The sequence below is a fragment of the Sitophilus oryzae genome, unplaced genomic scaffold, assembly GCF_002938485.1.
Source record: "Sitophilus oryzae breed Bouriz unplaced genomic scaffold, Soryzae_2.0 scaffold_813_pilon_pilon, whole genome shotgun sequence".
Classification (NCBI taxonomy): domain Eukaryota; kingdom Metazoa; phylum Arthropoda; class Insecta; order Coleoptera; family Curculionidae; genus Sitophilus; species Sitophilus oryzae.
Window position 1 is genome coordinate 5,079,698 of NW_022147432.1, and position 14,321 is coordinate 5,094,018.

General features: G+C 33.4%; 1 protein-coding gene across 1 annotated transcript in view; it reads left to right on the forward strand.

The window, feature by feature from the left end:
* Positions 1-14,321, forward strand: part of LOC115889369 (protein Wnt-1-like) — a 136,523-nt gene that overhangs the window by 112,407 nt on the left and 9,795 nt on the right. The window contains exon 3 of the mRNA XM_030909350.1: positions 10,430-10,565. Coding sequence (XP_030765210.1) covers positions 10,430-10,565 — 136 coding nt within the window. The remainder of the gene's footprint in view (positions 1-10,429; positions 10,566-14,321) is intronic.

Here is a 14,321-nt window from a genome sequence, read left to right on the forward strand (position 1 = left end):
GTAAAAAGTTAAATAAGTAGTTAATTCTATAAAGTAGTGTATTTATTAGCTTTAAGTTGGTACAATTGAAAAACAAAGCAGGAAATTAATAGATTTAAAAGTTTATTGACAAGATACTCTAAAATATTATTGCTAAAATTATAAACTAAAAAACATGTATACAGGGTGGAAGTAGTCTAAAAAATTTAGGGGTGCTTTCTCATACGTTTTTAAGTGTCAAAGTTAATTTCCCCCATATTATAAAGTTTTAATACCTATACTATGTGTTGTAGATGTTAAAAAACCTTATTTAAATATTAAAATCGCAATCTCAGGTTACAGTCGCAGCGATTTAAATATCGTAATCGCAGTTTCAATTGCGATTGGATAATCGCAGTTTTACTCATCTCCAATAGTTATACTGGGCGAGTCTTAAATAAGTGCAAATATTTTCAGGACTTGTAGATCTCGATAAAAGAAACATATTTTCTCTTTACCGTTTTTCAAATAAGTCCAAAATAATTGAGTTATTCAAATTTGAAAATTCTTTTAAAAATTAATTTATTTTTAAAAAATCTTGAGAGCCACCAGGTTTTTTCTATATTTACATCCCATTCAGTTTCGTAACCATAGATTAAAGCCGTAACCGTGGTAATATCAGAGGTTAAGAAATTATACCGTGGGAAAATTTGTGGTAAACAGGCAGTTCTAAAACGTTTTCTGAAGTATACAGAAAAATGTACGATTTTCTACACATTTTTTTGGCGAAAATTTATTTTTAATTATTTAAGACTCACCCTGTATAGTTAATTTATAGTTATTTTATGTATAAAAGCATCTACCTATAGTTAAAGTAAAAAAAGGGTGTAATAACTACAAAGATTGCTACAAATGATGACTACAAAGATTTGTAAAGATTGCAAAGCCTGCAATGACTACACCTATCTAGGAGTGATATTTGATACAACAGCTAAAGATGACAAAGAAATTAAAAAACGAATAACACAAGCTAGAAGAACAATTGGCTCTCTGAATGGAATATTTTGGAGTAATGAAATAGGGAAGAAACGGAAGATCAATATATACGAGACCCTGGTAAAGAGCAGTCTACTCTATGGTGCAGAGACTTGGCGAATAACGGAAGCCAACCAAAAAAAAACTGGAAGCGGTAGAAATGGATGCCTATAGAAGAACCTCAGGAATTTCCCGAAGAGATAGAGTCCGAAACGAAGAAATCCGACAGAGGATAGGAATAGAGGGATCTTTGGCAACCGACATCGAACGCCAACAACTTATGTGGTAGGGACATGTCCAGAGGATGGATGACACACGACTTCCAAAACAAATTATGCAATGGATACCCCAACATCGAAGAAAACGTGGAAGATCTAAGAAGACTTGGAAGGAGGGTGTCACAACAGCAATGAGTGCCAGAAATCTAAGTGAGGGACAATTGAACGATCGGAAGACGTGGAAGTTAGGCATCGGACAACGTAAATCGGACAACGTAAACCGATATATGTATATATAAGTATATAAAAAAAATGTGTGCCATCTCTTGTGGGGGGATTTCTTAAGTAAAAATAAGATTTATTTTTCGTATCAGCCTAGGTCCGATTCTGCTTTGTTTCGTAGTTACAGGATGTTAAAGTCTTAATAATCTTTCGATTTATTATAATTTTCTTCCAAGTATTTTTAGTTTTAGTGATTCGAATGAAAATTTGAGGGTGAAAGTTACTATAAGTGCTACATATTCTAATGCTAAAAAAGTGTCGATAAATTCATCAGGGACGTGCATATGGGTTATAACTGTGTGCCACTGATTTTTTTATATCAAAATTGTGTATGCCATCTAATGCCAATTAAAACTTATCTCTTGATATTTTGTCGAATTCGGCCTCCTTGATGAGATAAACGCAATTTTATCAATCACAATTAATAAAATTAAAATAAAAACAAAATTAATACATTATATATTTTACCTAATTTATTATTAAATATTATTACTATTAGTCCAACCTACAACAATTTCAAATAAAAAATTATGGTATTTAAGATAATTACAAAAAACCTAACCTTAAAAAGTTTTAACATCCTGTAACTCTAAAACTATGCATTTCCATACACATGTTGATAGGAACTTTTTTTCATATTTTTTGATGAAGAAGCAATGAGTACATATTTAAAACTTTTGCAAGTTAATGATATTATTTTTTTTTTAATTGCTATTAGGCTTGGATTAAGGCAAGTTAATAAAATTGCTTACACTATTTCGCTAACAAGAGAAAAAAAGTCAGTGGCGTACATTTTTTTAAACAATATTCCAGTGATAACCCATATGCACGTCCCTGGTGATTATGTTGACACATTTTTAGCTTTAAAATATGTCGCATTTATAGTAACTTTTACCTTCACAATTTCATTCGAAACGCTAAAAGTGCTTGGAAGAAAAGTATAATAAATCGATAGAAATATTAAGACTTTAACACCCTGTAGCTACGAAACAAAGCAGAATCGGACCTATGTTGATATGAAAAATAAATCTTACTTTAAGTGAGGAATCTCCCCACGAAAGATGGCACATGTTGTTTGAAACACCCTATATAATCTTTACTTACTAAAATTTGGTATGGCCATCATTTGCTTAGTTATCCGTCATCGTCTGTCGAAATCTTCCCTGAGTCGTTATTTGATTTTTTTCTTCTTTGGAATGTTTTTTTTTAAATAAAAAATTGTTTGTCCTACTTTTTTTCAATCGAGTCAACTAATGAACTAAATTAACTACAGCAACAACAGAATAATTGAAGGGGACCACTGCCTGAATGAACAGCGGCCAATGGAGTCGGGCGAGGGCCTCCCCTTTTCAATTGGCCCGAGGCGGCCAATCCCTTTCGCTAATTAGCCAGGGATTAAAGAGGAACAAACACTCACACATACACAAGCAGAACTATAGACAAAAGCAAGGCGCCACAATGGCCTTATTTCCGGTATACGTGTATTCAGGAGGATAGCGGGGAAGGGGTGTGTGGTAACAGGGGAGAAAGGCAGTGGCCATTGGAGAGATCGGATTTCTCAAATTCTTTTTTTTTCTTCGAGTCTTATAATGAATTATGAACTTGCTGAAATATATTTATTTATTCCTCAATATACTTAACAAGCACAAGTACATACAACCAAACTTATATGGAATCATTCTTTATTTCTGACTAAATTTTTAGCAAGGAAAAAATTGGTATACAACTTTAAGGCTTTTTGTCGTAAATAAACATGATAATAAAGAATAACCGACGAGTGCGATTTATTTTTCTGTGAATTTTGTGTTCAATAGTAAAATCACAATTGTCCAGTAATTTTTACTAGATACAAAAAAAAATGTCTTATGTTGGATTAACAGATGTATAGAGGGGAAGAATTATTGCTCTCATTGGACAAGGAATACCCCAAAGAGACGTAGCAGAGATATTAGATGTTACCCAGGGTGTTGTATCGAAAACATATGCAAGGTACTTAGAACTAGGAACTCTTAAGGACAGGCCCAGACAAAGCCGTCAAAGAGTCACAATTTAACAAGACTGCTTTGTGTGCCAAATTTCTAGTGGAAATCCCAGTGTTTCTCATATAGAGGTACAAAGACAACTTCTGGCAGCTACAGGTGTGAACGTTTCATTTGAAACCATACGAAAAAAGCTTCGTGCTCGAGGGTTATACAGTATGAGAGAGTTACGGGTCCCACAGTTATCTCGGCAACATAAAATTGACAGGCTAATTGGTGCCTTCAACATCAAAACGGGACAATTGAGAATTGGCGAAATGTTTTTTTTTTCGGATGAGACCAGAATTGGCCTAAAACTAGATGACCATGGGCTGCCAAGTCTGTACCAAAATATAAAGGAGGAACTGTAATGTTCTGGAGAGGTATTATGCTTGGAGCAAAAACACCATTGTTACCACTTCTACAACTCTTAACGGGTCGGATGTATGTTGATTTAGTACTAGCACCAATCATTAGGTTTTGAAGACCTGCAATTGGGGATAATTTTAACTTCGTGCACGATAATACACCTCCCTATACCAGCAGAGTGGCTAGAGAACGTCTTGAAACAGAAGGTGTCATAGTTTTGGACTGGCCTGCATGTTTACCGGATCTAAACCCTATCGAACACTTTTGGGACCAGCTCAAAAGAAGGGTTAGAGCTCGTCGAAACAATCCAGGAAATCGCTCACAGCTTATTGATGCAGCATTAGCAGAATGAGTAAACATATCCCAAGACAAAGTTGATTATTTAATAAGAAGCTAGCGCGGATAGAAACTTGCATAAGGGCTAGAGGTGACAACACAGATTATTAAAATTAACAATTTTCTTTTTGGTTTTGCTCTTTGAACATAAAAATTTAAATCTCATTTCGTTTCAAAAACCAAAAAAAATACCATTATATTTATTTTGGAAACTGATTAATTTTGTTTATTGCTATATGGATTATTTTTCATTAAAAGTCTTTTGTAAGGACTGAGTTTTATTAATAAACACATACGTCTTAAAAATATGAAAAATAATAGATGATTCCATATAGGTTTGGTTGTGTGTATATGAATAGGTGGTAGATCTCAATAAAAGAAAAATATTTTCTATTTCTCAATTATTTCATTTTAAAAAAAATATTGAAAGTTTTAAAAATAATGCTTACACAGTCGCTTATTCAATGTTCTGTGTTGCAATATGGACAAAAAAGTATACACTTAACTTGATTGAAAAAATTTCATAATATGTATTGCTATAAGAGAATGTGATTCTATATATCGCCAGAAAAAATCCGCGGCTCTGAAAATTTGTATTTAAATTTGCCGAAAAATGTCGAGAAAAATGTAAAATTTTCAACAATTATTATTGCAAAAAAACTCATTGGCGTATTTCTAGCGTCGAACTATACAACGAAATACTTGGAGATATTTTACTAGACATCCTGTATATTATTATATCCGACATAACACATCAATAGTAGACCCTGTATATAAAAATATCCATATCAGTCCTATTAACTCAATCATAACTAAAAAACTTAAATATCTAAAAAGAAACAAACCAAGGAATCTAAAAAATTTTAAAAATCCCGATTTCGATTAAAAAATTCTTTCCTTTTTTTTGCAGCAATATTATTAACGATGATCCTTTTCTGCATCATTTTTGTTGCTCCTCGTCTAAAGTGCAACATCTGGCCTGGCCTAGACTCAATTACTGCCAAAAGCTAGCACTGAGCGCCTCCTATCAGTCTCCCCATCAGTAATTAACTTCACCGGAGTTAAGGAGCGGCGGGCGCTTTTTTGTACCCCGTCTTATCGAGATGTGGCCTTTTATTGGCCGTTAATGAGGTTTGCCGGCGTACACCCAGCTTTCTCTCATCCTCGGGCATCGTTTTAAAAGTTTACCGAATTTAGAGGAAATGAAGAATACTATTATTTTTAAAGGGGGTTTAAGGATTTTTTCGTAGATTCGACAACATTGCCCCGAACTTATTGGGAAAGAAAGTAATATGGTTCTTATTTTTAGGAATATTTAAGAATTTTTTGTAGATTCGGCAACGTCGGCGTCGTACTAAATGTACCTATAAAATTAAAAACAGATAGAAGATTGTTTAATATAGGCAGATACAACCCAACCACTACTGGGTAGTGTAAGGGGGTTAACATATGATGTATGAATAAAGTAAAAAAATACCGAGAGTGCCATTTAAAAACCAAAAGTTGTAGTCATTTCCGGTGAAACAGGAAGTGACCGAAAACAATTGAAAACGTCAATCAATCCTAATTTATGTCATATACTAACATACCAAATCTCGTTTTTATTTGAAGAAATAAAAACGTTATAGGGGTGACACTTTTGAGACGCACCCGGTATAGTCTATATTATATAGGTCATTATAGTCTGCCGATCGGCTCTATAAGAATAAATTGTTTTCACTTTTGCAACTAAATAGTCGGCTGACTAAAAAGTACATGGCAGCGCGTAGGCTTTTTGTTTCGAGTATGTTCCTCTTTACTGTATCTAAACCTATGATCTAAACTATTTAAAAACGTAATTCCAATCCAAGTCTTATTTTCCAAATTAATATTTTATTTAAAAAAAAATGCCATAATTATTTTGAATAGTTTATACAGAATGTTTCAAAAACATGTGCCATCTCTTGTGGGGAGATTCCTCACGTAAAAATAAGATTTATTTTTCATATCAACATAGGTCCGATTCCGCTTTGTTTCGTAGCGACAGGATGTCTGATTATCTTTTTAATTTATTATAATTTTTTTCCAAGTACTTTTAGCGTTTCGAATGAAATTTTGAGGGTGAAAGTTACTATAAATGCCACATATTTTAAAGCTAAAAAAGTATCTACATATTCACCAGGGAAGTGCATATGGGTTATCACTGGAATCTTTTTCTAAAAAAAGAATGTACGCCACTGACTTTTTTCTCTTGTTAGCGAAATAGTGGAAGCAGTTTAATGCCGATTAAAAGTTGTCTCTTGATATTTTGTTAATTTCGGCCGCCTTGATGAGATAAATTGATTATGATTGATTGATTGATGAAATTGCTGTAGGTTCAACTAATAGTAATAACTAATGGTAAAAATATTGAATAACAAATTAGATAAAATATATAATTTATTAATTTTATTTTTATTTTACTAATTGTGATTAATAAAATTGCGTTTATTTCATCAAGGAGGCCAAGTTCGACAAGATATCAAGAGATTCAAAGAACTTTTAATTGGCCTTAAACGGCCTACACAATTTTGATATCAAAAGAAAAAAGTCAGTGGCGCACATGTTCTTTTTTGAAAAATATTTCACTGATAACCTATATGCACGTCCCTGGTGAATATGTAGACACTTTTTTAGCATTAAAATATGTAGCACTTATTATGCTACTTTTACCCTCACTACTTGGAAGAAAACTATAATAAATCGAAAAAATAATAAGATTTTAACACCCTGTAGCTACGAAACAAAGCAGAATCGGACCTATGTTGATATGAAAAATAAATCTTATTTTTACGCGAGGAATCTTCCCACGAGAGATGGCACATGCTTTTTGAAACACCCTGTATAACATAAAGGGTTGTTATACAAATCTTGAAAACAGAAAGGCAATATTTACCGGAAGAAGGAATTAGAGGAAATATTTGAAAATCCTGCTTTAATTTGATAAAAGTTGCCCAAGCAGCATTTGGACGTCGGGACAACATTGGGCAAAAAACCAAATGTCGGAGTGCAACGTCGGCACAACCTCGTGCCAACCCTAGTCTGCACTAGTTTGGAGAATAATTTTTGGGCCGAAACGACGTTGGATACCTACGTTGGCTAACAGCCTAATTTAGTACAAACTGCAACGTTGTTTAAAATCCTAATTCACAGAAATACAAAACTATAATAATATGGCGTCTAAGTCGCGTTTTATCCTAAATTGGGATAATTATAGTAAAAATATTATTTTTATGATTTAGTAAGAGACAAAGGCCAGATGGCAGTAAAGGAAAACAAAACAAAAGTATTTAAGTATGGAGGATGTTTGAAGATTATAATTATTGAAACACTTTAACCACAACTCTGTAACTCGTTACCCAAGGCAAAAAAGTTAAACGCAAACAACTTTATTGATAAATGTATTGTTTCTACTTTGAAAAATTTTAAAAAACTTCTTGAATTTTTTTTTAGTAAAATGAGAATAATTTATTCGCAGTCGAAAAAAAATTGTTTCCGCGTGTTGTTTAGGGTTAAATATTTCAAGTTAATGTATTCAAAAAGCAGGAATTGCTATTTTAGGAACGAAATATTTTCTTATTCAACAACATGGTGGCTTTTACTTTGTTGTTTTGGAGATTAAGATGGAGTAGTTCGAGTAGTCGCATACTGGACTAATAAAGTCGCAGTTCAGCCTTAACAGGTAGTATACTAGTCGCAAGATTGCCTAATTTAGTCATCCTAGAGTCTAGCTTGTGCCGCCCTCTATAAAATATCGGTCATATGTCGATGTGTATTTAAATTTAGTTTTATATGTGCCTTCCTTACGTCCCATTTTAATTAAGTTTTTTTATAAAAACAAAAACAACACTGAACTGTCTGACAGAACAGAACAATGAAGTGAAAATTTAAGATTTAAGGTTATGGTTCAATACAGTTGCAAAAAGGTAGTGGCTCGACGTCCTGCCAACGTAAGAATAAGGAAATCTAAACAACGTTGGAATTAGTAAAACAGAAGACGTTTGTATAACGTTGGAATAGGTCCTGAAAGTGACGTCGGAAAACTCATTATTGCCCAACCTTGTAACTACGTTGTCCGAATCACCTAAAGATCACTTAAGCAAAAAAGGTTACAAGTCAACGTTTATTCGACGTCGCAGAAGCTTTTACTTTGTTGTAGTACTAGTTCAACGTCGGCACAACGTTACAACAACGTTTACATTTATTTTAATACCCAAGGTACGGAGCTAACTGTTTTTTTGTAACTAATCCAACATTGTGTTTAGTAAACATGTGGTCGCAAGTCGTGAAAATGCTATTTGGGTGCTTTTATATTTCAAATTTTTCCGCTAGTTCTAGGAAAAGAACGGCAAATACCAGTAATTCCATGTTTTATATTACAGATTACCGGTAAATTGAAAAGTAGTAAAGTGCTCCGCAATTATTAAAATGTAGTAATTTCCTTATTTCAGCGTATCCACATTCTATCTACTATTCAAAATATCTATGGGCTTGAAAAGTAGAGGCGTCTTCGCCCGAAAATTCTTTCAGGCGCGCCGCAACGCCGGCATCTGCATCTCGTCCGTCGTCTGTCAGAATCTTGGCTCCGTCACTTTGACACTAAAAATTTTACAGCTCTACGTAGTACGCCCCGCCACTTTGTTTACCCCGCCGAATGAAAACAAATCTATTCGGTTTTACGACCCATAAAACAATTATTTAGCTCGATCAAAACCTTCGGCATTCATTCAAAAGCTGCCTAGATACCTTAGACTAAATATTATAGAAACTATACAGCATACCTGATTTAAAACGTCTCCACAAAGTATATATCAAGACAATTGAAGGGTACATGGGAAAAACATCATCATTGCATAAAAGTTGTCTCTGAGAAAAATGTAATTTACGTTTATTAATTAAAATCGGAAGTATCAGTAATTTAAGGTTACCAACTATCCCCCCCCCCCCATTTTGTGTTGGTTCGAATTCGAATTTGGTCAAAGAATACCTGGAGAATAAATTAGGCAAATATAATAAAGTCCTCCTACTTCTTGGCGCCATCCCACCAAGGGATAGAAGGCAATGAAAAAGCAAACGATCTAGCTAGAAAAGGAGCGAACACTTCACTTCACTCTGCTTCCCGGAACTTCCTTCCCAACTTAACGCGGAACTTTAGAATCTGGAAGACTCCATCCGTAACCTGGAATCCTCTAACGGTCTAAGACACTCGAAGAAATTTCTCAGGGCTTACGACCGAAAAAAATCAACGATTTTCATTGATTTAAGTAAGAATAAGTGTTTTTAACAAGATACTGTCTCCTCAACGAACACCTCCGTAGATTAAAGCTAAGAAACAACAGTGAATGCAGAATTTGTGACCAAAAATGGAGAAACACCAGAACACTCATCACTGAGGGCGCCGAGACGACAACCATTCGTGTCATGAACTTTTATACGACTGATATCGGAGATGGAGAACTAACCTCTGTAAAACCGTCTCAGATACTGGTTTTTGTCAAAACGCTAAGGTTGTATGATGAGTTATAACACAAGAAAAGGGGACACAATAGATCTGTGTGGTTGCGGTGGTTAATTCCCCTCCCCCATGCATACACTCTTCATTTTACTTTTAATTAGTATATCTAATTTAGAGCTTGTACACTTTCCGAAAAGGTCACAATATATAAATAATTAAACACCTCGCTCACCCGTATCCAAATTAAAACTATCCTCGTACAGGTTTGAAAGTACATTCGAGAGATAGGTTTCTAGATTCCCAGTTGAAGAAAAATAAACTAAAAAACTTGATCCGTTTAGTCATATTAAGAATATATAAACAATAGTCATATTAAAAAATACATAAGAGTATTATGTATTTGCCATGAAATTCCATACCGATAAAACCTTTTTCCAATCATAGAAAATGGGTACAAACACCTGCTACCCTTGTTAGAGACCGACTTATCCACTACTTTTCCAAATCCTGGTTATTGGCGTTTAGGGACAGGCTAAACAAGCATCGTTTAGACGGATATGTTTATTTTTGAGATTTCGTTCAAAAGATTTGTAACTGAGAAAGATCCTGAAATGATATTATTATATACAATTAAATACACACGTTAAATATGGTATATATTATTTCTAGTACAAACATTTTTTTATTTACCAGTTTTCTGAAACTATACGATTTTTAAACAATATTTTATTTATTTACAGGCAAATGGGGTTTCCAACAGTTTTGACTGGTATGCTCAATCTTACTCCAACAGAACACAAAGACAGATGTATGAAAATGGAGTTCTTCATTGATAAACAAAAGGAACTTTGTGCCAAATATGATAGAATATTACCTGTAAGTACGATTTACCCATATTACCACCGCTTTCGATTCGATTTTACCATATTTTAGTTTTCGATATATCAAAATATCGTTTTTAGTCAAATATAGATATTATACAGGGTATTTTATACAGGGGATTCTGTTTCGTTCAGATTCTGCGTAGCTATAGTTTTTCTTAGAAAAATATGTCAGTGATAACCCCTCGGATAACCCATATGCACGTGCCTGGTGAATATGTAGACACTTTTTTAGCATCAAACTAACTATATCGCACTTATAGTAACTGTTTCCTTCAAAATTTCATTCAAATCGTTAAAAGCTTAGATTTACAATAAAAAGTTAAAAGCAGTTGGAAGAAAATTAAAATAAATCGAAAATGAATACTTTAACCCCTTATGTAGCTATGAAACAAAGCTGAATCGGACCTATGTTGATATAAAGATTAAATTATATTTTTACGCGAAGAATCTGCCCACGAGAGTTGTCACAAGTTTTTTGAAACACCCTGTATATCGATATTTTTGAATGAACACATATTGTTTAAAAGGGGTTTGAAGTCACCTGTAAAATTTAATAGGGATATGTGTATTTAGAAGTTTGAGAAATATTTCCAAAAAATATTAAAGAGTACAGTAAATTTTGTCAAACATATACAGGGTGGTCCACACTGTATTCGGGAACTTCAGCAGCATATTTTGCAAATAAAAATAAGTAAAAAAGTTCGTATATAAATGTATGTCCTAAAATGCTTAGTTTCGGAGATACAGGGTGTAGATGTTTCATTTTTATTTCAATTTTTTCCAAATAACTTATGAAGTAATGTCAATACAGTAAAACCCCGGTTATCCGAGGTAACGGGTCCCCCCCGTTACCTCGGATAACCGGAATGGATTACCCTCCTCGGATAACTGAAAACTCGGATAATCCGGATTTATTAAAAAATAAGCACCAATATATACTTCAAACGGTTTATTAACATTTTTAACATGTAAATACATATAAGTACCTACATATGTAGATACTATCCACATTATAAAACAGTGAAATAAGTATCTATGCGCTGCTGTTTCTGGTGTAGATGTTTCATTTTTATTTCAATTTTTTCCAAATAACTTATGAAGTAATGTCAATACAGTAAAACCCCGGTTATCCGAGGTAACGGGTCCCCCCCGTTACCTCGGATAACCGGAATGGATTACCCTCCTCGGATAACTGAAAACTCGGATAATCCGGATTTATTAAAAAATAAGCACCAATATATACTTCAAACGGTTTATTAACATTTTTAACATGTAAATACATATAAGTACCTACATATGTAGATACTATCCACATTATAAAACAGTGAAATAAGTATCTATGCGCTGCTGTTTCATATTGCATCTTCCTTTTCTCGCTCCCATGTTTCTCCACCAGTTAAGAAGAAGCAAATCCGCTGGGGTTGCCTCTGATTATTGTTCGATAAACTTCAGAGCTGTTTCCAGAGAAGCAAAACCTTCTTGATGGGTAATCTTAGTGGAAGGCTGTTCATCCACCTCTTCGTCATAGTTATCGTCATCTGATTTTTCGGTTTCCCGAAAGGCGTTTGCTATTTCTTCAATATTCATTCTTTTTCAATATTTCTTCTTCTAAATCATCTGCTGTAACCCGTTCATCAACGTCTTGTCTTGTCACATTTTTGCAACCTTTAAGTTTTACATTAATTCTAATAAACTTACTTCTTCTTCTGTCTCGTTTAAATCTGTACAGGACATTTCCATCCAGAACTGCCGGTAAACCTATCTGTCTATGGAAATTGTTTACTAATCGTTATTGCTTTTTGCTGCAATATGGGACCTGACAGAGGCACACCTTTTACGTTTGTTTCGTTCCATTATAATACGGCAAATGAAAATTTAAACAAAGCAGTTGGTATACACTTAACTAGAACTCCACCCAGATAAATCATGCGAGTACATACGTATACTACTTCTCCGTAGTGAACGCAATAACGAACTGCATTCACTCAAATTTACATCCTAAAAGAGTCCAAAAACATAAATAAGGAGAACCGCTCACACGGGCTAAGTGGATTCCCCGTCGGTCCCAACGATTTTAAACGGAAATATGTAAATAACCATATAGTATATTTTAGAAGCTCGGTTAATACGGAGGATAGACGCGCGACCTCGGATAATCAGGGTCTTTAGATTGGATCGGTTAATCCGGAGCTCGGATAATTGCGACTCGGATAATTGGGGTTCTACTGTATTTGGATGAAAATTGGTGTCTGGAAGTTTTTTGAGATGAGAAATTTTATTTTGATATCAATATGATTCCAATTTGTAGAGGGCGCCACCTATATATTTTTAACTGGTTTGAAAAGTAATAATTTTTCGTCCGTACCTGTATAAAAAAAATATACAGTTACGACGTTTTTTACGTAAAAAGGTCTCTGTCTTATTGACAATTTTTCGCAGAAAAATTTATAATTAATTTGAAAAAATAAAAATTTCCCAAATTTATTATTTCATTCAAATTATTATCTACTCAACCGATTTATTTTTTGTCAATAATGACATGTATTGACTATTTCCATTCTAAATATCTTGAGAACGGTTGAAAGCGAAACGGTTTAGCTGAAATCTGTTATATAAAAAATGACTTTATATATCCGTTCTAGAAGGCGTTAGGAGTACAAATACAATTTTTTTTTGTATATTTGTACTCCTAACGCCTTCTAGTTTTCTTTAGTATAGCCGAAATATGTTACATCAAAACTAGTCTTCGGGGTGTGTTTTAGACATTTTTCTAAACATAAAACACAAAAAAGTGTCTGCGGAAATTTTTTATTTTTATTTTACATAAAAAAATGCTTTGACTTTAGAATAGCCGAAATCAGTTACATGAAAAATGAACTTATATTTGTTTTATACGAGCCTTTACGAGCAAAGAAACACAAAAAAATTCCTGCGGAAATGTGTCAATGTCATTTTGTGCACTTTGTTTTTCATACATTTTTCAGTTTAGAAGCTTAAGTGACCCGAGAGCGAATAGGGGTGCTGGGTGGGGTAAAACATCTTTCGGAGGAATAACAATTCTTCTAGAATAGATAATATAGGTTCTTGTAAACTATAAGTACCTCGGAATGTTATTCTTGTTTTTTATTAAAGCTTTACGTAAATAAGGCTGATTCAAAACAAAAAATCATTGGATCATGCTATCATACAGTTTTCTTTTATATTCTAATAATTAACTGTGATTGTGCAAAACTATTAGATTGAACCAAGAAAGTTAGCTAACCAAAGATAGAAAAGTTAGAAAAGCTAGAAAAGCTAACCAAAGATATAGATTCTTTGGTTAGCTTTTCTTTGTGGAGGGTTTATATGTATTTTAATAATTAACTGGGGGGGTGATTTTGTAAAAATATTATTAGATTTATTATTAGATTGGTTAGCATTTTAGACACTTTTAAATGATTTTTTTTTGGTTCAAAAGTGCTTCATCCGAGGATTTTTTTCTTTTAAACTGTTCTATAAGCATAGGACTCTCTGCCAAAAAAATTCTAAATTCGTGGGTACTGATACTTTACAAGACCTGATAATATAATAAGGAACAAATGGAGAATGAAAATCAAGCATTTCCGCAGGAAATTTTTTATTTTCCTTAGTTTGTAAACGCTTCTAAAAGGCAAAAAATATATTTATTTTTTATATAACTGATTTTTCTAAAGTATTTTCTAACAGCTATTCTAAAGTCTATTAAATTTCCTCAGAAAATGGATACAGT